Raw genomic sequence first — 22,323 nt, 5'->3', positions numbered from 1 at the left:
AGCAACATGCAACCCAATATCCATACACAGTAGCTGGCTAGGGCTAACAGCTAGGACTAACGGTAGATGACTAACTCGATAACGTATCAGATAGATAGTTAGAATGAAAGATAGATAGATACTGGATAGATAGGTTATAAGGTATCTCAATGAATGATCACCCGGTTTATGCTCTACTGGGGCAGCTAGCTGCTAACCTTACTGCTAGCTAGTTAGCATGCTAGGTGAAGATAACGCATCGTGCTAAATGAATAAACACAATTTCCCGTTCGAGTTTGATACCTGAGTTGTCTGTCGTATCTCTGTTCTCTGGAGGCCTTGGTAGTTGTCATGTTAGGGGTTGTCATGTTAGGGGTTGTCTGGTCGTAACGGTATAACCAACTAGCTTTCTAGCTGCCTTCTGCACTCGGGTTGCCAGTTATGGAGCTGGTTGCCAGGTTCGCTCCCACTATCCCCCGTCCTGTGCTGTGTTTGAAAGTCGCAGAATCGACAGTTTGATGGACGAAGAGTTATAGAATACACGATTATGTCCAGAAAAAAAAATCTATATTCCACTTTGACAAAGACATTTCAATTCTTGTTTCACATCTTTCAATTTACAAGCAAATCCACCCGGAAGTGAAGCGAGGAGCAGAGCGCCTTTACACTTCCCCTCCACCAGAGGGAGCCGCTGTGTTCAGATCATGCACTGTGCGCATGCGCCTCGCCACAGGTGGATCTCTCCGATGGTTGAAAATCCTATTGTATTGCGCATGCATTTGAGATTTGAGATAAATAGTATTGATAAGCATATTAAGTTCATTATATTTCATTGATGAACCCAACCAAGTGTCACACACACACACACACACACACACACACACACATACACACATACAAACACACACACACACACGCGCGCGCGCACACACACACACACGTCTGTCTTTTCAAAGTGAGTAAGTGTGTGGTTATTGTCCTTGTGAACAGTTATTGTTTTGTCGACCATGGATGAGGGGATTCGCGATTTCATAAATGCACAAAGGACTTGGTTTATATGTTTATTGCACGTGTAGGCCTAGACTAACCGTGTTGAATCAGTGAGCGATACTGACTAAGCCACCCACGGACTGTGTGAATACTTATCAAGCCATCAGCCTATAGACACTTGGAATAGCCTACTGTGAGATGCATGAACACATTTGGCCTGATGTGCTTGCTTGTTTGCATTTATGCTCATGAATGCCTGTACAGAAAGAGGGTGGTATGTTGCTATGTCAATAAAGTAGCCTAGCCTATATGAATTGATTTATTTTGTTTCGTGTCGTTATCAATACAGATGTATCGCGTCTAGTTGTGCTGGCATGCAGTTTACCCAACGTTGTGCCAACATATAGGCTACTTATCTGGTGATTAAAAGTCAACCACATGTTCAGTAGCATGCAGGCCTAGAAAGTCGAGGTCAGGGGTGATGGACAAGGGGGCGTGACCAGGGAATCATTACCTACCCGGCCGCGCACCTTGATCAGTCTGAACTTCTGAACACTGTAGGACCATCTCCTGATGCTCTGCTCTGGTCAGGTTCTGTTCTGCTAGAGGCACTAACTCCGCGTATTGATTAGATTTTAATCGAGCATAAACCGCAATGACCGGACACCACTGGGGATATGGGAAGGATGACGGTAAGTGTTCTCACCTGAGAGAGGGCATCTCGAGAGGGCATCCCGGGGCCGGTTTAGACCGACGCGCAACTATCACCGCTCCGTTTACTGCTGTGTGCCAAAACTTATAGGGTGCCGAAAGCTTTCATGTATCGGTCAATGAATGAGAATGACTTATTACCTTGATTGTTTTAATATAGCACCGAGAGTCTATAGCATATTCTAGACTATCTCTGGAGCGACATGTCTGAGACCGTGGTCTCTGGATTCAGACTAGGGGCCCTGCGTGACATTCTTAGCGGAGCCCCAGTTAATGCGAGATTATCTTGATCCCCTGTGGGATGACTGGTGCATGCTCGCCGGGTTAACCTGTCACAAGCCGGTAGGGTCATTTAAAGATCTATAAGGTGGTGGACGCTCTAGTCAACCTTTCCTTTTTCCTTTCCTAACCTGTGGAGACAAGTGGAATACACACTTGTAAGTGTGGCCAGGTAGACTTTGACTTCATTTTGGATTTTGGATTCATATTAAAATACTTTGCTTAGTTCACAGAAATACCAACACAACATAGCATTAAAAGCAGCTGCAGCCACATCTCACCGTGGTGATGTCACAGAACCCCTCATTTCCAGCAGTGACGGTGACTCAGTTTAATTATGATGATTTCCCGTCTGATGCTTATGTTCTCCCAGGTCCCTCTGCCTGGCATCAACACTTCCCCATCGCCGAGGGAAACCGCCAGTCTCCCATAGACATCATCACGGCAGAGGCGGAGTTTGACAACACCTTGCCGCCACTCTTCCTGTCCTATGACTTAGGCTCCTCCCTCAGCATCTCCAACAACGGACACTCTGTGATGGTGGAGTTTGATGACACAGACGACCGGACAGGTGAGAGGAGGAGAGCGGTGTCGGGGGGAGGGGGGGGGGGGTCAGGGGTCAGAGTTCAACAGAGAGATTGCTGTGGGTGTATGAATACTATCACCTGTAATCTTGTCCTGATATTACCCAACATTATCAATCATTGGCAGCTCAAAATCAATATACTGCACAGATGGGTGACACATTAATGGAAAAGCCACCACAGCCAGAACAGCTTTAATGAGCCTTGATAGAGATCCTACTCTACTGGAGGGATGGGACACCATCCTGCCCAAGGTCCAAACTCTCTCACAGGCGTTCAGTTGGGTTGAGACCTGGTCCAAACTCTCTCACAGGCGTTCAGTTGGGTTGAGACCTGGTCCAAACTCTCTCACAGGCGTTCAGTTGGGTTGAGACCTGGTCCAAACTCTCTCACAGGCGTTCAGTTGGGTTGAGACCTGGTCCAAACTCTCTCACAGGCGTTCAGTTGGGTTGAGACCTGGTCCAAACTCTCTCCCAGGCGTTCAGTTGGGTTGAGACCTGGTCCAAACTCTCACAGGCGTTCAGTTGGGTTGAGCCCTGGTCCAAACTCTCTCACAGGCGTTCAGTTGGGTTGAGACCTGGTCCAAACTCTCTCCCAGGCGTTCAGTTGGGTTGAGACCTGGTCCAAACTCTCAAAGGCGTTCAGGTGGGTTGAGCCCTGGTGACTGCGAAGGCCAGGTACATGATTACATCATTTTCATACTCATCCAATCATTCAGTGACCCCTGGTGACCCCTGGTGACCCCTGGTGCCCTCTGTCATCCTGGAAGAGACCATTCCCATCAGGAGAGAAATATTTCATCTTATCACTCAGAATCACTTTGTATTGATTTTAGATTCAGATTCAGATATTTTTTAGTTTCTGTTGAATACATTGCTCTGTAAAAAAGAACACGAAATGGAGACCCTAAAGAAGCTAAAGGAGAAACTTTGGGTAAACAAACAAGACATCACACCCCGCCCCTTCCTCTCCCACACCCCGCCCCTTCCTCTCCCACGCACACGTGCATGCATGCACACACGCCAACACACCCACGGACACATACACACACACACACACACACACATACGCACAAACACCAGAAACATAATACCAGTCATCATCATTGTACTTTTTTTTCGAAGGATGAGAAGGACTGTGACATTTTGATGAAACCATCAAGCTCGTTCCATATCTGCGGTCCCCTGCATACGATGCTCAGGCTGGTACATTTAAGTTTTTGTTTTTTCCCTCTAATAAGATTTTTCCTCCTGGTATCATATGCATGCAGGCAGGCAGACGGGCACAAGCTCACATAGGCGGGACTTGATACAGTTGATGACCTGATACACTGTACAAGCATTGTGGTAAATATTGAACTCGGATAATTTCAGGAGATTTGCAGAGACTCTTCCCTCTAAGGGGACAAGTGGACCCAAACCATGCCAGGACAATGCCCCCTACAGTCTAACACAGCCACCGGGCCCCTCACTGCAGGGGTCAAGCGTTCAGGCCTGTACCGTTCTCTTGGTGTACGCCCCACATGCACTCACCCACTTGTGGAGAAGATGTTAAAGGATGACTCATCTGACCAGAGAGTAGCACTGGACTTCTTTCCACATCTCTGTAGAACAGTGCCTATGGTTTTTCCATCGTTGAACTCTCAAATGTGCATCCATCTTTGTAATGAGGGGTTTATGGACTGCAGTCCTGCCATAATATCCCTGTCTATGCAGCTGTCGACAAACTGTTCATGCTGACAGTCTGATCACGTCCTGCATTGATGTTCTCAGTCACCTGTGGAAGAGTTGCTCTTCTGACTGAAGCTCCTGCCATCTGTGCCCTTAGAGTCAAACCCTCTTTCAGTCACTTCCATCTTGATCAGCATTTGTATACAGTACAGGCCACAGAGCATAATAGGATGTTCATCTTAATTGTATCATGCAGTGCACCTGCATCGAAGCATCTACATTTGTCATGTTCCTCCACTCTTTATTCAGGTTTTTGCTTTAATGTGTCACCCGTCTGTCTGTCTGTCTGTCTGTCTGTCTGTCTGTCTGTCTGTCGGTCGGTCGGTCGGTCGGTCGGTCGGTCTGTCGGTCTGTCGGTCTGTCGGTCTGTCGGTCTGTCGGTCTGTCGGTCGGTCGGTCGGTCTGTCTGTCTGTCTGTCTGTCTGTCTGTCTGTCGGTCGGTCGGTCGGTCGGTCGGTCGGTCGGTCTGTCGGTCTGTCGGTCTGTCGGTCTGTCGGTCTGTCGGTCTGTCGGTCGGTCGGTCGGTCGGTCGGTCGGTCGGTCGGTCGGTCGGTCGGTCGGTCGGTCGGTCGGTCGGTCGGTCGGTCGGTCGGTCTGTCTGTCTGTCTGTCTGTCTGTCTGTCTGTCTGTCTGTCTGTCTGTCTGTCTGTCTGTCTGTCTGTCTGTCTGTCTGTCTGTCTGTCTGTCTGTCTGTCTGTCTGTCTGTCTGTCTGTCTGTCTGTCTGTCTGTCTGTCTGTCTGTCTGTCTGTCTGTCTGTCTGTCTGTCTGTCTGTCTGTCTGTCTGTCTGTCTGTCTGTCTGTCTGTCTGTCTGTCTGTCTGTCTGTCTGTCTGTCTGTCTGTCTGTCTGTCTGTCTGTCTGTCTGTCTGTCTGTCTGTCTGTCTGTCTGTCTGTCTGTCTGTCTGTCTGTCTGTCTGTCTGTCTGTCTGTCTGTCTGTCTGTCTGTCTGTCTGTCTGTCTGTCTGTCTGTCTGTCTGTCTGTCTGTCTGTCTGTCTACATGTGAAATGCTGCTTTCCTTGGTACAGTGTTCATGTGAGCACGCTACCACAGGCTGTTTGCGTGATGTATTTGTGGGCACAGCAGCACAGGATTCTGGGTAACGGGTGTTACTGCGTCTGTATTGCTTCCACCCTCACTTTCCTCCCTCTAGGTTCCTCAGAGGACTCAGAGAGACCTCTGTCTTACAAACACACGTGGCCACCTCTCATAAACACCTCTTCAGCCAGCTACGTCACCTCAAAGCTAGCAGTTCAATGCTGCAGGTGGATGGGATTTATACTAACATGGCTACACTGGTATCGAAATGCATCTGTACACTGTAGGCAAGTCTGTGTGATCAGTTACTGTAGACTGTAAGCTAGTCTGTGTGGTCAGGAAGACTGTACGCTAGTCTGTATGGTCAGGTAGACTGGAGGCTAATATTATATATGGTCAGGTAGACTGTAGCCTATTCTGTACGGTCAGATAGCCTGTATGCTAATCTGAATGGTCAGGTAGACTGTAGGCTAGTTTGTATGGTCAGGTAGACTGTAGTCTAGTTTGTAGTCAGGTAGACTGTAGGCTAGTGTGTGGTCAGGTAGACTGTAGGCTAGTTTGTAGTCAGGTAGACTGTAGGCTAGTTTGTAGTCAGGTAGACTGTAGGCTAGTCTGTATGGTCAGGTAGACTGTAGGCTAGTTTGTAGTCAGGTAGACTGTAGGCTAGTTTATGGTCAGGTAGACTGTAGGCTAGTTTGTAGTCAGGTAGACTGTAGGCTAGTTTGTGGTCAGGTAGACTGTAGGCTAGTTTGTAGTCAGGTAGACTGTAGGCTAGTTTATGGTCAGGTAGACTGTAGGCTAGTTTGTAGTCAGGTAGACTGTAGGCTAGTTTGTAGTCAGGTAGACTGTAGGCTAGTTTGTAGTCAGGTAGACTGTAGGCTAGTTTGTGGTCAGGTAGACTGTAGGCTAGTTTGTAGTCAGGTAGACTGTAGGCCAGACTGTAGGCTAGTCTGTATGGTCAGGTCAACAGCATAGTCTGCATGTCATGTTCTCAGTGGAGTGATTTGTCTTTAAAGTTGAACTGGATACCTTCAGGGGTAGTAGATTAACCTTCAGGGGTAGTAGATTAACCTTCAGGGGTAGTAGATTAACCTTCAGGGGTAGTAGATTAACCTTCAGGGGTAGTAGATTAGTAAAAAACACTCAAATAGCAAAGAAACCAACTACTGATATTTAGCAATCCAGCATGTTTACTGCAGACAGCCAGTCAGTCATGATGATGACGCTGCTCTTGTCTCTGCTGACTGCTGTTGCCTGTAGGCTGGTGAATGAGGATGATAATGATGATAACAGCAGAATCTGCTGACTTTCAGAGAGGTCTTGGAGGCCAGTAGTTATCTGAGGAGTGTCTAGTCTGCTTGTCCATGTGTCGGCCTGTCGGGTTCGGGCGAGTCAGTCTGCAGGTGTGAACGGATGAGGACACCTGTCATCATGGCCATTCTGTTGTTATCAGAGGGTGGGGTTACCTCTCTGCACAATGAGCTGTTTACTCAAGTCAAAAACAAAACAAATCTACTTAAAACAAAGCAAAATAATGCAATTGTGATTGTGGGGGTTGGTGTATGCATTTGCAATTTGTCAGTTACACTACAGATGCCTGATAGAGTTCAACTACTTTTAAGGATACTTTGCTAGATTGGATTAGATTAAACATTATTGTCATAGCATAGAGTACAAGTATTGGGACAAAGAAATGCAGTTTAGCATTTAACCCGAAGTGCGAATGAAACAGTACAGTGCAGTGTAATGTACATCCAGCATGTTACAGCATTCTGTTTACTCTAAGGCAAGGCAAGGCAAGGCAAGTTTATTTATATAGCACATTTCAGCCACAGGGCAATTCAAGGTGCTTTACATGAGACATTAAAAGCATTAAAACAAAAAGCAAGACATTATAGACATTTAAAACAAAAGGCAGGACACATTAAAAGCATTAAAACAAAAAGCAAGTCATTATAGACATTTAAACAAAAAGCAGGACAAATAGAATACAGGAATAAAAGTTACAGTGCAGTATACTGATAAACATAGCTCCTCTTAGAAAGCAGTGGCAAAAAGAAAAGTCTTCAGGCTTGTTTTAAAAGAACCAAGAGTTGCAGCAGACCTGCAGTTTTCTGGAAGTTTGTTCCAGATATGTGGAGCATAAAAACTGAATGCTGCTTCTCCATGTTTTGTTTTAACTCTGGGGACAGAAAGCAGACCTGTGCCAGACGACCTGAGGGGTCTGGATGGTTCATAGCATATGAGCAGATCAGAAATATATTTTGGCCCTAGACCATTCAGTGCTTTATAAACCAACAGCAGTATTTTAAAGTCAATTCTTTGACAGACAGGAAGCCAGTGTAAAGACCTTAGTACTGGTGTGATATGCTCCACTTTCTTAGTCTTAGTGAGGACTCGAGCAGCAGCGTTCTGAATCAGCTGCAGCTGTCTGATCGATTTTTTAGAGAGACCTGTATACATGCCGTTACAGTAGTCGAGTCTACTGAAGATAAACGCATGGACAAGTTTTTCCAAATCCTTCTGGGACATAAATCCTTTGATCCTTGATATATTCTTCAGGTGATAGTAGGCTGACTTTGTAATTGACTTAATGTGGCTGTTGAAATTCAGGTCTGAGTCCATGACTACACCAGGATTTCTGGCTTCGTTTGTGGTTTTTAGCATTACTGATTGAAGTTGAGCACTGACTTTTAATCGTTCTTCTTTGGCTCCAAAGACAATTACTTCAGTTTTATTTTTGTTTAGTTGGAGAAAGTTCTGGCACATCCAATCAATGATTTGTTGAATGCACTTACTCAGCGCTTGTATGGGATTATAGTCTCCTGGTGATATAGTGATATAAATTTGTGTGTCATCTGCATAGCTATGGTAACATATTTTGTTGTTTTCCATAATTTGAGTTAGTGGGAGCATGTAAATGTTGAACAGAAGAGGCCCCAGGATGGAGCCTTGGGGAACTCCACAGGTCATTTTTGTCAGCTCAGATTTGTAATTGCCTATAGACACAAAATAATCCCTGTCCTTTACAGGTAAGTAGGATTCAAACCAATCTAACACTGTACCAGAAATTCCCAACCAATTTTCCAGTCGGCCTAGTAGTATGTTGTGGTCTACCGTGTCGAACGCAGCGCTGAGATCCAGTAATACTAAGACTGAGATTTTGCCATTATCTGTGTTTAAATGGATGTCATTAAATACCTTAATTAGAGCAGTCTCTGTGCTGTGATGTGGTCGAAATCCTGACTGGAAGACATCAAAACAATTACTTAGTGCCAGGAAGTTATTCAGTTGTTGGAAAACAACCTTTTCAATTATTTTGCTTAGAAATGGGAGGTTTGATATGGGCCTATAATTGTTCATTTGTGAGCTGTCTAGATTATTCTTTTTTAAGAGTGGCTTGATGACTGCAGTTTTCAGGGTATGTGGGAACACACCTAGGGAACACATCTGGGAACTCTAGGGGGGCACGGGTAGCTGCCTGCACACAATTTACCACAAAACTCAAGAGTTTCAGACTAACTAGCTGTTTCAGACTAACTAGCTGTTTCAGACTAACTAGCTGTTTCAGACTAACTAGTTGTTTCAGACTAACTAGCTGTTACCGCCAGCTAGTGAGGATTTAATGTTAATTGCTTGTTAGCTTGTATGTTTCCATTGCCCATTTAAAATAAGTTAACATTTTTGTGCAAACACTGGCACACTCATGCACACACACACACACACACACACACACACACACACACACACACACACACAGATACCGAGAAGCTCCATCACACCTGTTATGGTTTAGCCGATGGGCCGAGCTCTGTCATCTATAAGAGATTGGAGCTCTCTTCTGTGTGTGTGTGTGTGTGTGTGTGTGTGTGTGTGTGTGTGTGTGTGTGTGTATCATACAGCTGTCACTTACTGCCCTGGCCTCGCAGGAACTCACCATAACCAGTCAGACGGACCCCCCTTCCCTCTCAGACGGACCCCCCTTCCCTCTCAGACGGACCCCCCTTCCCTCTCAGACGGACCCCCCTTCCCTCTCAGACGGACCCCCCTTCCCTCTCAGACGGACCCCCCTTCCCTCTCAGCAGGCCTGCCGCTGCTCCTCTGCCCACTAAAGTCCCGTCTCCCTGTCCCCCTCTCTGTCCATCTGTCCCCCACCCTGTCTGTCTTCTCTTCGGTGTCCCACTCTGTCTTTACAGGAGATTCTGAGGACAGTGAGGCCTATTCTGAGGCAGGGCTATTCTGAGGCAGGGCATCTCTGAGGCAGGGCTATTCTGAGGCAGGGCATCTCTGAGGCAGGGCATCTCTGAGGCAGGCCTATTCTGAGGCAGGGCATCTCTGAGGCAGGGCATCTCTGAGGCAGGGCATCTCTGGGGCAGGGCATCTCTGAGGCAGGGCATCTCTGAGGCAGGGCATCTCTGAGGCAGGGTATCTCTGAGGCAGGGCATCTCTGAGGCAGGGCATCTCTGAGGCAGGGCATCTCTGAGGCAGGGCATCTCTGAGGCAGGGCATCTCTGAGGCAGGGCATCTCTGAGGCAGGGTATCTCTGAGGCAGGGCATCTCTGAGGCAGGGCATCTCTGAGGCAGGGCATCTCTGAGGCAGGGCATCTCTGAGGCAGGGCATCTCTGAGGCAGGGCATCTCTGAGGCAGGGTATCTCTGAGGCAGGGCATCACTGAGGCAGGCCTATTCTGAGGCAGGCCTATTCTGAGGCAGGCCTATTCTGAGGCAGGGCTACAGATGACTAGTGTGATCCATCACAGATAGAGAACAGACACTGCAGGTAGATTATGGATAAGCTATAGCTGACATGAGTGTAGAAGACAATAGTGTTGCTATACTTTGCTACTGTATGTTATTTACAACCGGGGTGAGTTTCTCATACTAGCGCGTGGCTAGGCTAACGATACAGGTTTGCTGCTAGCCTGCTATGCTAGTGTGGCTAGGCTAACCATACAGGTTTGCTGCTAGCCTGCTATGCTAGTGTGATTGTTAGGGTGTCAGCTGTCTCGGCTTAGAAAGAGGTATATTACAGCGTACGTGTAAGTGTGTGTGTGTGTGTCTGTGTGTGTGTGTGTGTGTGTGTGCGTGCGTGCGTGCGTGCGTGTGGCATGGGATGGCCATGACTGTGTGGCATCTTTCCTGTCTTCCCTCCTCAGTGATCAGGGGCGGTCCCCTTGACAACGCCTACCGCCTCAAACAGTTCCATTTTCACTGGGGGGGTAAAGGTTGCCATGGCAGCGAACATACCATTGGGGGCAAGACCTACGCATCTGAGGTGAGAGTGTGTAAAAGAGAGAGAGGAGAGTGTGAATTAGAGAGAGGGATTGAATGAGAAGTGTGAGAGGGTGAATGTAATTGTTTGTGTGTGAGTGTTTTAGAGAGAGAGAGCGAAAGAGAGAGAAGTTTGTAACTGTCACCTCTGTTTCATGCCAGTCTGTCCTGTGCTCCTCAGCTCCACCTGGTCCACTGGAACGCTGCGAAGTACAAGACGTTTGGGGAGGCGGCTTCAGCCCCCGATGGTCTGGCCGTCCTGGGCGTCTTCCTGGAGGTCAGACTGGAACCACCCCCCCCCCCCCCCCTCTGTCTGTCTGTCTGTCTGCCTGCCTGCCTGCCTGCCTCTGTCTGTCTGTCTGCCTGTCTGCCTGCCTGCCTGTCTGTCTGTCTGCCTGTCTGTCTGTCTGTCTGTCTCTCTGTCTGTCTGTCTGTCTGTCTGTCTGTCTGTCTGTCTGTCTGTCTGTCTGTCTGTCTGTCTGCCTGCCTGCCTGCCTGTCTGTCTGTCTGTCTGTCTGCCTGCCTGCCTGCCTGTCTGTCTGTCTGTCTGTCTGTCTGTCTGTCTGTCTCTTCTTGCTGGTGGTCAGGTGATCTGATCCAGGGATCCTGTGTCACCTGGCAACAAGCCTCCACTCTTACACCCAGAGGATGTGAGCCAAGTCTGAAGTAGTTCACCTCCTCCAATGTGCTGTTTTTCCGAGACAGGAAGCACAGGGTGTAAGCTGATGATGATGATGATGATGATGAAGAGGTACAGGGTGTTAGCTTATCGCTCTCTCATATGCTCTCCTGTCATGTATCGCAATACGAATATTTCTACATGTTTGGCATGGCTTGGACATAAGCATTCCCCTGGTGCTTATTCTCACTGCTTCCATGGAGGACTATGTGCAAGTAATGTCAAACACCTAAAAATATTCGGAATGCAATACATTCCACAGGAGAGCATACGGAGACTGGTAAGATTACACCCTATGCTTCCATTCTCTGAAAAATGTATCATAGTTTTTCAACACAAGGGTGCCCCATTGACTTCCATTGTAGCACAGTGAGATCTATGTATGATCTCTATTATTTCAGGTTCATGGTAGACAGACCACAAATAGGACTAAATGTCCAAAATAACACACTACCCCTTTTAATTCAATTTAAGTTATGTTATATTATGGGTGCTGCCCTGGTGGACCTTGAGACAGTTAAGATTCAGACAGTTTCAGAGTGTATTTGAGCAGTCCGAGGGTCGTGCAGGTGGTTTAACAGTTTCAGAGTGTATTTGAGCAGTCCGAGGGTCGTGCAGGAGGTTTGAGTGCAGAGTGTTCCAGGGCTGCGTGGCTCCGACGTCCATGAGGGCTCCTTCTAAACGGAACCATGTTAACATGCTGTTACCTGCAGCCAAGGGTGGGTTCCCCAGCAGGAGAGATGGGTTCTGCGCTGGAGTCAGCAGGGGTCGGGGGATGAGGACATGGGAGGTGTGTGTGTGTGTGTGTGTGTGTGTGTGTGTGTGTGTGTGTGTGTGTGTGTGTGTGTGTGTGTGTGTGTGTGTGTGTGTGTGTGTGTGTGTGTGTGTGTGTGTGTGTGTGTGTGTGTGTGTGTGTGTGTGTGTGTGTGTGTGTGTCACATCATGAACATGTGGAGTTCTAGAACATACCGGGAGAGTGAATTGACTAACTCTAACTCTGCCGGTATATTAACCCTGGATCTGGTTTGGGTGTTGTTGTTGTTGTTGTTGTTGTTGTCTCCAGACAGGAGACGACCATCGAGGGCTGAACCAGGTCACGGACGCTCTGTACATGGTCAAGTTTAAGGTGAGGCTGTGGTACTCACGCTTTTTATAAAACTATTTAATGTTTTTCAATTCTAATCTTAATGAGTGGTGTGTGTGTGTGTGGTGTGTGTGTGTGTGTGTGTGTGTGTGTGTGTGTGTGTGTGTGTGTGTGTGTGTGTGTGTGTGTGTGTGTGTGTGTGTGCGTGTCTCTCTCAGGGCAGTGTGGCTGATTTCAAAGGCTTCAGCCCCAGGTTTCTTTTACCCAGCAGCCTTCACTTCTGGACCTACTCTGGCTCCCTGACCACGCCCCCTCTGCATGAGAGCGTCATCTGGATCGTCCTGAAAGAGCCAATCAGAGTCTCTGAGAAACAGGTGAATGAACAGCAGGGCTGCTGTTTAAACATGGCTGTATTCTTCTGTTTTAAAAAAGTGTTCTCAACATGACACGGGTGTATGATCTCCTTAAACATTCTCATCGAAAAAACATGTTCACTCCCGCACTCATTTTACTCTGCTTTTATTGTCAATGTTTCGGCTTTAGGCCTTTCTCAAGACGATGTGTTCAGCTGTTTAACGTCTGTGTTCAGCTGTTTAACATGACTGTGTTCAGCTGTTTAACATGACTGTGTTCAGCTGTTTAACAGGGCTGTGTTCAGCTGTTTTAACATGACTGTGTTCAGCTGTTTAACGTCTGTGTTCAGCTGTTTAACATGACTGTGTTCAGCTGTTTAACGTCTGTGTTCAGCTGTTTAACATGACTGTGTTCAGCTGTTTAACGTCTGTGTTCAGCTGTTTAACATGACTGTGTTCAGCTGTTTAACGTCTGTGTTCAGCTGTTTAACGTGACTGTGTTCAGCTGTTTAACGTCTGTGTTATATTAAAATGATGGCTAATGGTATTTGTCCCGAGGGACCAGGTGTTATTAGGAGCTAGGAAGTTGCGGGGACACCTTGGCCCACAGAGGTTTTATAAATATCACCACATGCAAAAAACCTGGAAGTATGCTTGGTCAGTCCGGACGCCATGCCAACCACGCATTAGTCAGGGAAATACTGGGGAGTGTGTGTGTGTGTGTGTGTGTGTGTGTGTGTCCAGTGTGTGAGAGAGACACTGACTCTGTTGTCTAGAGTGGACAGGTTAATTACGGTTGTGTTGAATCAGAACATTGATCGATACAGGTCCAATGTAGACTCTGTGTTTATGGGCTGGTCATGGTTTGGTGCTGAACTTTCTCTCGTGAGCGTGTGTGTGATCCTGATAACACTAGACTGATGAAAGCTGAAAGGCGGCTTGCGGTTCCAGGTCAAAGCTTAAGCTCCATCCAACCTGCGTGTGTGTGTGCGTGTGTGTGTGTGTGTGTGTGTGTGTGTGTGTGTGTGAGAGTGTGAGAGTGAGAGTGTGTGTGTGTGTGTGAGAGAGTGTGTGTGTGTGTGTGTGTGTGTGTGTGTGTGTGTGTGTGTGTGTGTGAGAGTGTGTGTGTGTGAGTGAGTGGATGGAGGGCTAGAAGGAGAGATGAAGGGAAGGATGGATGGATGTTGTTGTTGTTGTTTTTACAACACGATAACAACATGTTTATCGAGGGCAACGAGACAAAACAAATGTTTTGGTGGTTAGGACATCAGGACATGGATAATTTGTGATATGGGATTTCAATCTGAGAACCCAGCTGCCCTCTCTCTCTGGAGTCAGTCAGTTTCACCTCCTTGTTAATTATTCCACTTCTATTCCTACATTTGACTTCATCAACACTGTAGTCTCTAGCTACTGGGGACGAAACCTCACCGTTTGACACTACTTCTGTGTTCCCTAAGTCAAACTTTTAATTTTGGTGGGACGTAACAGATCTGAGGTCTGTAAGGTTTAACATATCAGCTCTGTAAGGTTTAACAGATATCAAGTCTGTACGGTTAAACAGATCTCTGGTCTGTGCTAAGGCGTTACTTGTGAGAGGCTGGGGGTGGCCCTCAACTACTCAGTGGGAAAAAGCTGTCTTATGTAACAGGTATTCACTTGTTTTCCACTGCCTGCATGGCAGTGGGCAGCTCTGGGTGGAGACAGTACCTAAGAATATGGCTGCATTCTGAATCACATACTACTACTTACTTACTACCAGTACGTACTACAGCTGCCCTTAGAAACGACATACTTTGCAAGCAGTACGCATCCAGTTGGGACAAACTACCTTGTCATAACATTGCACCTTGAAATTTGACCACATCCGTCGCTGTCCATAAAGCGACATTTGTCCACAGCTGTTGTGACTCGCACAGGATGTAATTTCCGCTGCGCACAGGATTGTGGGTCAGAATTAACTGAAAAGTCTGCTGGCTTGCATACTGCAAAGCCTTTATAGGGGTTTTGGCTGGGATGTAGGCCTACTGTATGGTTATGGTAGGCTACTGTATGGTTATGGTTGGCCCACTGTGTGGTTATGGTAGGTCTACTATGGCTATGGTAGGTCTATGGTATGGTTATGGTGGGCCTACTGTATGGCTATGATACTGTAGGTCTACTGTATGGTTATGGTAGGTGTACTGTATTGTTATGGTAGGTGTACTGTATGGTTATGATCGATCTACTGTATCGTTATGGTAGGTGTACTGTATGGTTATGATAGATCTACTGTATCGTTATGGTAGGTGTACTGTATGGTTATGGTTACATTCGGTGCACCCTGTGTTTGGGGAGATGCATTTTGGAGAAGGACTTTGGTGGATTGGCTAATTAGTTTGATTTGGCTTGTTTCAGTAGGGGATTTTGGTCCTGCTGTCCAGGTGTGGCTGGTTAGCGGTGATTGCATGGTCCTCTAGTTCATAGGCTAGTTGTTTTGTGTGTCGATATTTCCCGGATAGGCATAGCAACAAGTTCCTTAAGTTTGTGTAGTCATCTCAGGGACACTTCCAGAGATGTTAGGTGGGTAACCAGCTTGCTAGGGGCTTAACTGGGCTACTGGGTTCAGTGTTTAAAACGCCTGCCACTAATCCACTAGGAACAATTACTGTCAGTTTAATTTGAGGCAGGCAGACTAGGTAGCAGACTAGGTAGCAGACTAGGTAGCAGGGAAGGTGCAGAGGAGGTGCAGAGGAGCAGTCGCCTGGTGACCGGCGCTTCTGGTGTGAACAGCCAGGCTCACAGAATGTCAGTTTGCAAGATCAATTCAAAGTAGTGAATTCACTGACAAAGCAGATGGATATGGTGTCACCTTGAGTAATTTTCATCTAACCAAGTGAAAGGTGGAGTAGCTAGTGAAACTCAACTCTGTGAGGCAGCCTTGATGGAGCCTATGTGGAGGGAGGGCGGAAGGGAGGCGCTTGTTGGCTTCAGGAGGGTTGACAGGTAAGGGGACCCAGGGGGCTCCTGACAGAGGTTGCGCAGCTGCTTCCGTGAGTCAGAACACTAGATGTCTGACCGGCCAGGGCTCAGGGAGCAGCAGCAGGCTGGGCCGGCCGGGCAGGTGACCTGTCGCTGGGGTGGTCAGCGTTCCTGGTCTGGTGGTGGGAGAGAGGGGCCCAGCGGCACGTTGAGTCTGACCGGCTGTGTGTTCACTACTGATTACTGACCAAACACGCCAGGGTTGGTTTGTTATACTCCCCTGCTATGTTGTTTCAGTGGCGTATAATAAGGCGTTCTCCTGGTCTCTGTTCCAGATGGGGAAGTTCTTAGGCGTTCTCCTGGTCTCTGTTCCAGATGGGGAAGTTCTTAGGCGTTCTCCTGGTCTCTGTTCCAGATGGGGAAGTTCTTAGGCGTTCTCCTGGTCTCTGTTCCAGATGGGGAAGTTCTTAGGCGTTCTCCTGGTCTCTGTTCCAGATGGGGAAGTTCTTAGGCGTTCTCCTGGTCGCTGTTCCAGATGGGGAAGTTCTTAGGCGTTCTCCTGGTCTCTGTTCCAGATGGGGAAGTTCTTAGTCGTTCTCCTGGTCTCTGTTCCAGATGGGGAAGTTCTTAGGCGTTCTCCTGGTCTCTGTTCCAGATGGGGAAGTTCTTAGGCGTTCTCCTGGTCTCTGTTCCAGATGGGGAAGTTCTTAGTCGTTCTCCTGGTCTCTGTTCCAGATGGGGAAGTTCTTAGTCGTTCTCCTGGTCTCTTTTCCAGATGGGGAAGTTCTTAGTCGTTCTCCTGGTCTCTGTTCCAGATGGGGAAGTTCCGGACGCTTCTGTGCAGCGGCGAGGAGGAGGAGGAGAGGAGACGCATGGAGAACAACTTCCGCCCTCCGCAGCCTCTGAAAGGACGGACGGTCCGCTCCTCCTTCAAATGACCCGGAACCCAGAACCCTGGGTGCTTTCTGACCATATGTCCCGTTGCTTCTCCCACCCGCTCAACACTCCACACCTGAGGTGTCTGACACACTGAGTCTGTTCACAGGCCTGTGGGAGAAGATTCTGATTCAGATGTGGTTGTCATGTGTAAATGATATAGTGTACAATATACAGTGAAATGAAGAGGACGCTGGGTTGGTGGTGAACCTAAATTAGGTGTTGATCTCATAACATAACTCAAAGGGAATCCATCTCTACACACTAGGGGGCGAATTCACTAAAGGATTGCGCAGCTTTTCCTGACGCAAAGCCTGTGCAAATAAGTCAAAAATTATGTTTGCTATTCACAAAGCCCTCGCAAAGGGTGAAATACGGTGTTAACTGCGTTGCGTTCGTCATTGCGTTGCTCTGCGCCGGTGTTATTAGCTCATATTTAAATTAGGTAATATGGGCGGAGAATGTTCCCCTTTCTATGCAAATGAACATTATTGCAAAACCCGCCCAATTCACAAACATCGGCGCAAATTGCCTCACGCAGTTAAAGTGAAATTAATACCGTTTTCAGAAACGTGGTGGTATTTAAGCGCAAGGGGTGTGTCGCGGCCAGCCTGTCCGCTGATCATGGCAGCAGTGATTGTTGCGAGGCGAAGGCATCGCAATGCCAGGCATGTTGTTCGTTAGAGAATATTTAGAAGAAGGTCACTTTTTGATTTAACACTAGAACCACCGCGGTAACTGTTTGGACACCAGAGCACGCAGCTCTTCAGCCAACTGGAGGATGAAGTCGCGTCTGGGGAGGCTCAGTTGACTATGCGTCTCTCCACCCGTCCCCAGCGAGTCCAAGCTCCCCCAATGAATATAATAGCCTACATAGCACGAAACTGTGCGTATAATAGTCTATACGCGAAACTGCGCATTCCCTATAGCTGTTCATTGAACGGCTGGGGGCCGATATATGTATAAATAAATAAATAAAAACATAGCCTACACAATATTTGTTTTATTTGAATGGTCTTGAAAATATTTTGCTTTTGTATCATAGGTGACGGCAGGTATCATCTTCAGCCATGGATGATGACTCCCGTGCGTAATCCTTCCAACGTTGGAGAGGCGTACAACTGGGCTCACATCAGGACGCGCGGTGTGATTGAGTGCACATTTGGAATCCTGAAAAGCCGTTTAGATGCCTAGATCGTACCGGTGGGGCAATGTTATACACTCCCCCAAAAGTAGCCTATGCCAGATCATCGTGCTGCAACTTGCATAACATAAAATGACAATTTTTCCTTTGTTCGTCTTTTTAAATCATTCCACCTCCGTTTGCAGTCTTCCGCGTTTACACACACAAATGGCAGTGACTGATTGGGAAATTAAACCCCAAATATGATTTTTTGCTGCAGTCGTGATATTTTTTGCCGAAAGCTGTGAGACATGTTTTTGAACCTCGTCCGTGAGGCCTTCAAGTTCGCTGTCTGAAAATCGTATCTTTCTTTTTCTGTCTGCCATCGTCCAATGATATGCATACGAGTTGTATGCGCTGTATGCGCAGTATTTATAGTCATTTCCTATATCAGCAGCAAATTGCACTCAGCCGCAAACACCGAATGGGCGTGTTTGCGCTGGGATATTATTAGCGCAATGTCTTTAGTGAATAGGTTTTTAAAACGGAGCACATAGCGGGCGCAACTGACGCGCAATATTATGGTGCAATTAGCGGGCGCAATTTGCTTTAGTGAATTCGCCCCTAGGTGTGGGAATAGTGTGAAATACTACATATAATATTCTGATCTGTCATAATTTTTAAGGTTCTACAGGTTATAGTCCCCTCCTCCTTGAAAACACTTCTCTGGGTCTTCCATAATGTACAGAAAAGGTGCTGTTATTGTAGGAATGGATCCTCTGTCTGTCTGCCGTCTGTCTGGCTGGTGAAGATGACCGATCTGCAGGTCATGTGACCAGCCGTCCGTTGTGTGTGTGTGGTTCCACAGCAGCTCAGTGCTGATCCAGAGTTATCCAGGTGATTTCACACACACACACACACACACACACACACACACACACACACACCCTGCACACACTCTCTTTTTGTCCTCTCCTCGCTTTGAGGTTGACTAATGGAAGCCTTGGCGTGTGTGTGTGTGTGTGTGTGTGTGTGATTCTTGCTATCTGTACTGTACACTACCTAACACTGCTCCTTAGATGTGGACATACCCAACACAGTGGTAGAGGGACTGAACCACAGACCCTCGCTGGGGGACTGAACCACAGACATGGATGGAGGGGGCTAGACCACAGCACCTCCTAACAGGGAACGGAATGGTACTTGGGAGTTCAATAATTTTTGTTTTGTCACTGCAAAGAAAATAAGGATGTACCTTTTATTTATGAAATGTATGTACTCTTTAAATCTTGTATACCTGATCTGGTGACTGATCAAGATAATCTTATTGTTTATTTTGTAACTTCTGAAAGAGAATATAAACTTGATTGTTTCAGAACTAAAGCTGATGAGTGAAATGGATCCATTTGTGGTTGTGTTTTTAACAGGGTGTGTGTGTGTGTGTGTGCGTGCGTGCGTGCGTGCGTGCGTGCGTGCGTGCGCGCGTGTGAGTCAGTGAGTGTGACTACTGTAGGGATGAGACGGTATACCGTAAAACCGTGAACCGCGGTATAAAATGTCCACGGTATTAGAACCGTGACATTCCCTGTGTTTACGGTATTACGTTTACAGTATTACACAATAATGCGCTGCTGAAACTTCACATTTCAAGTTGCTTGCAACAGTTAATTTTGTAATTTAATATAAGCTTGCTATTAATAAACTGAGCTTAATTACAATAGTGTGTATTTTCCATCATGTGTTGCACATGATCCTTCAAAGTAAAATACTTGTTTTTTTTATGTGTTGGGGAGGTGAAAAGCCGTATACCGTGAAATACCGTAAACCGTACCGTGTAACTAGATACCGTACCGTAATGCAACAATCCATACCGTCTCATCCCTAGACTACTGTGTTCATTGATGAAGCTCAGTAACGGTGTTTGTAGCACCAACAGTGTGTGATTACAGAGCAGAGAGGGGGTGTGTTTACTGAGCAGAGAGGGGGTGTGTTTACTGAGCAGAGAGGGGGTGTGTTTACTGAGCAGAGAGGGGGTGTGTTTACTGCAGAGAGGGGGTGTGTTTACAGAGCAGAGAGGGGGTGTGTTTACAGAGCAGAGAGGGGGTGTGTTTACTGTAGAGAGGGGGTGTGTTTACTGTAGAGAGGGGGTGTGTTTACTGAGCAGAGGGGGTGTGTTTACTGAGCAGAGAGGGGGTGTGTTTACTGAGCAGAGGGGGTGTGTTTACTGAGCAGAGGGGGTGTGTTTACTGAGCAGAGAGGGGGTGTGTTTACTGAGCAGAGGGGGTGTGTTTACAGAGCAGAGAGGGGGTGTGTTTACTGAGCAGAGAGGGGGTGTGTTTACTGAGCAGAGAGGGGGTGTGTTTACTGTAGAGAGGGGGTGTGTTTACAGAGCAGAGAGGGGGTGTGTTTACTGAGCAGAGAGGGGGTGTGTTTACTGAGCAGAGAGGGGGTGTGTTTACTGAGCAGAGAGGGGGTGTGTTTACTGTAGAGAGGGGGTGTGTTTACTGAGCAGAGGGGGTGTGTTTACAGAGCAGAGAGGGGGTGTGTTTACTGAGCAGAGAGGGGGTGTGTTTACTGAGCAGAGGGGGTGTGTTTACTGTAGAGCTCATGACTGACACTCCACTGCCATCATGTGGTAGAGAGACCTGTTAGGGAGGAGAGAGGAGAGAGGAGAGAGGAGAGAGGAGAGAGGAGAGAGCTGTTAGGGAGGAGAGAGGACAGAGGAGAGAGGAGAGAGCTGTTAGGGAGGAGAGAGGAGAGAGCTGTTAGGGAGGAGAGAGGACAGAGGAGAGAGGAGAGAGCTGTTAGGGAGGAGAGAGGAGAGAGGAGAGAGGAGAGAGGAGAGAGGAGAGAGCTGTTAGGGAGGAGAGAGGAGAGAGGAGAGAGCTGTTAGGGGGGAGAGAGGAGAGAGCTGTTAGGGAGGAGAGAGGAGAGAGCTGTTAGGGAGGAGAGAGGAGAGAGGAGAGAGCTGTTAGGGAGGAGAGAGGAGAGAGGAGAGAGGAGAGAGCTGTAAGGGAGGAGAGAGGAGAGAGCTGTTAGGGAGGAGAGAGGAGAGAGCTGTTAGGGGGGAGAGAGGAGAGAGCTGTTAGGGAGGAGAGAGGAGAGAGGAGAGAGCTGTTAGAGAGGAGAGAGGAGAGAGGAGAGAGGAGAGAGGAGAGAGGAGAGAGCTGTTAGGGAGGAGAGAGGAGAGAGGAGAGAGGAGAGAGGAGAGAGGAGAGAGCTGTTAGGGAGGAGAGAGGAGAGAGGAGAGAGCTGTTAGAGAGGAGAGAGGAGAGAGGAGAGAGGAGAGAGGAGAGAGCTGTTAGGGAGGAGAGAGGAGAGAGGAGAGAGCTGTTAGGGAGGAGAGAGGAGAGAGGAGAGAGGAGGGAGGAGAGAGCTGTTAGGGAGGAGAGAGGAGAGAGGAGAGAGGAGAGAGGAGAGAGCTGTTAGGGAGGAGAGAGGAGAGAGCTGTTAGGGAGGAGAGAGGAGAGAGGAGGGAGGAGAGAGGAGAGAGCTGTTAGGGAGGAGAGAGCTGTTAGGGAGGAGAGAGGAGAGAGGAGAGAGGAGAGGAGAGAGGAGAGAGCTGTTAGGGAGGAGAGAGGAGAGAGGAGAGAGGAGAGAGCTGTTAGGGAGGAGAGAGCTGTTAGGGAGGAGAGAGGAGAGAGGAGAGAGGAGAGAGCTGTTAGGGAGGAGAGAGGAGAGAGGAGAGAGCTGTTAGGGAGGAGAGAGGAGAGAGGAGAGAGGAGGGAGGAGAGAGCTGTTAGGGAGGAGAGAGGAGAGAGGAGGGAGGAGAGAGGAGAGAGGAGAGAGCTGTTAGGGAGGAGAGAGGAGAGAGGAGAGAGGAGAGAGGAGAGAGGAGAGAGCTGTTAGGGAGGAGAGAGGAGAGAGCTGTTAGGGAGGAGAGAGGAGAGAGCTGTTAGGGAGGAGAGAGGAGAGAGCTGTTAGGGAGGAGAGAGGAGAGAGGAGAGAGGAGAGAGCTGTTAGGGAGGAGAGAGGAGAGAGCTGTTAGGGAGGAGAGAGGAGAGAGCTGTTAGGGAGGAGAGAGGAGAGAGCTGTTAGGGAGGAGAGAGGAGAGAGCTGTTAGGGAGGAGAGAGCTGTTAGGGAGGAGAGAGGAGAGAGGAGAGAGGAGAGAGGAGAGAGCTGTTAGGGAGGAGAGAGGAGAGAGCTGTTAGGGAGGAGAGAGGAGAGAGCTGTTAGGGAGGAGAGAGGAGAGAGCTGTTAGGGAGGAGAGAGGAGAGAGGAGAGAGGAGAGAGCTGTTAGGGAGGAGAGAGGAGAGAGCTGTTAGGGAGGAGAGAGGAGAGAGGAGAGAGGAGAGAGCTGTTAGGGAGGAGAGAGGAGAGAGGAGAGAGGAGAGAGGAGAGAGGAGAGAGGAGAGAGGAGAGAGCTGTTAGGGAGGAGAGAGGAGAGAGGAGAGAGCTGTTAGGGAGGAGAGAGGAGAGAGGAGAGAGGAGAGAGCTGTTAGGGAGGAGAGAGGAGAGAGGAGAGAGGAGAGAGGAGAGAGGAGAGAGCTGTTAGGGAGGAGAGAGGAGAGAGGAGAGAGGAGAGAGGAGAGAGGAGAGAGGAGAGAGGAGAGAGGAGAGAGCTGTTAGGGAGGAGAGAGGAGAGAGGAGAGAGGAGAGAGGAGAGA

At 48.1% G+C, this 22,323-nt stretch overlaps 2 protein-coding genes across 4 annotated transcripts in view; one reads left to right on the top strand and one right to left on the bottom strand.

The window, feature by feature from the left end:
• The window catches only part of nae1 (nedd8 activating enzyme E1 subunit 1), a 23,864-nt gene extending 21,504 nt beyond the window's left edge, over positions 1-2,360 (bottom strand). For 2 of the 3 annotated variants that reach the window (XR_014630390.1, XM_084436696.1), the window contains exon 1: positions 283-412. Coding sequence is in view for 2 of the 3 variants with exons in the window: in XM_084436696.1 (XP_084292822.1) it covers positions 283-347 (65 nt within the window). In the remaining variant the exon portion in view is untranslated. Of the gene's footprint in view, positions 1-282; positions 413-2,240 lie in introns of those variants that run through there. The other variant, XM_084436697.1, reaches the window with a different exon arrangement.
• ca7 (carbonic anhydrase VII) lies at positions 1,526-19,313 on the top strand. Its single transcript, XM_084436705.1, has 7 exons — positions 1,526-1,661; positions 2,333-2,530; positions 10,465-10,583; positions 10,761-10,856; positions 12,322-12,384; positions 12,561-12,716; positions 16,472-19,313. The coding sequence occupies exons 1-7, from the start codon at positions 1,625-1,627 to the stop codon at positions 16,592-16,594; spliced, it is 792 nt and encodes a 263-aa protein (XP_084292831.1). The 5' UTR covers positions 1,526-1,624; the 3' UTR covers positions 16,595-19,313.
• Positions 19,314-22,323: the final 3,010 nt, after the last annotated feature.

Source organism: Borostomias antarcticus (assembly GCF_949987555.1).
Source record: "Borostomias antarcticus genome assembly, chromosome: 4".
Taxonomy (NCBI): domain Eukaryota; kingdom Metazoa; phylum Chordata; class Actinopteri; order Stomiiformes; family Stomiidae; genus Borostomias; species Borostomias antarcticus.
The sequence above is the reverse complement of the archived record's forward strand: the minus strand, read 5'-3'. Positions and strand labels throughout refer to the sequence as shown.

What these genes read in the sequence shown, in the direction of transcription:
- ca7 (XM_084436705.1), top strand. Translation starts at nt 1,625, where the DNA reads ATGACCGGACACCACTGGGGATATGGGAAGGATGACG. An exon ending in TGACACAGACGACCGGACAG is followed by an intron (nt 2,531 to 10,464) that starts GTGAGAGGAGGA and finishes TTCCCTCCTCAG; the next exon opens with TGATCAGGGGCGGTCCCCTT. An exon ending in TCCTGGGCGTCTTCCTGGAG is followed by an intron (nt 10,857 to 12,321) that starts GTCAGACTGGAA and finishes TGTTGTCTCCAG; the next exon opens with ACAGGAGACGACCATCGAGG.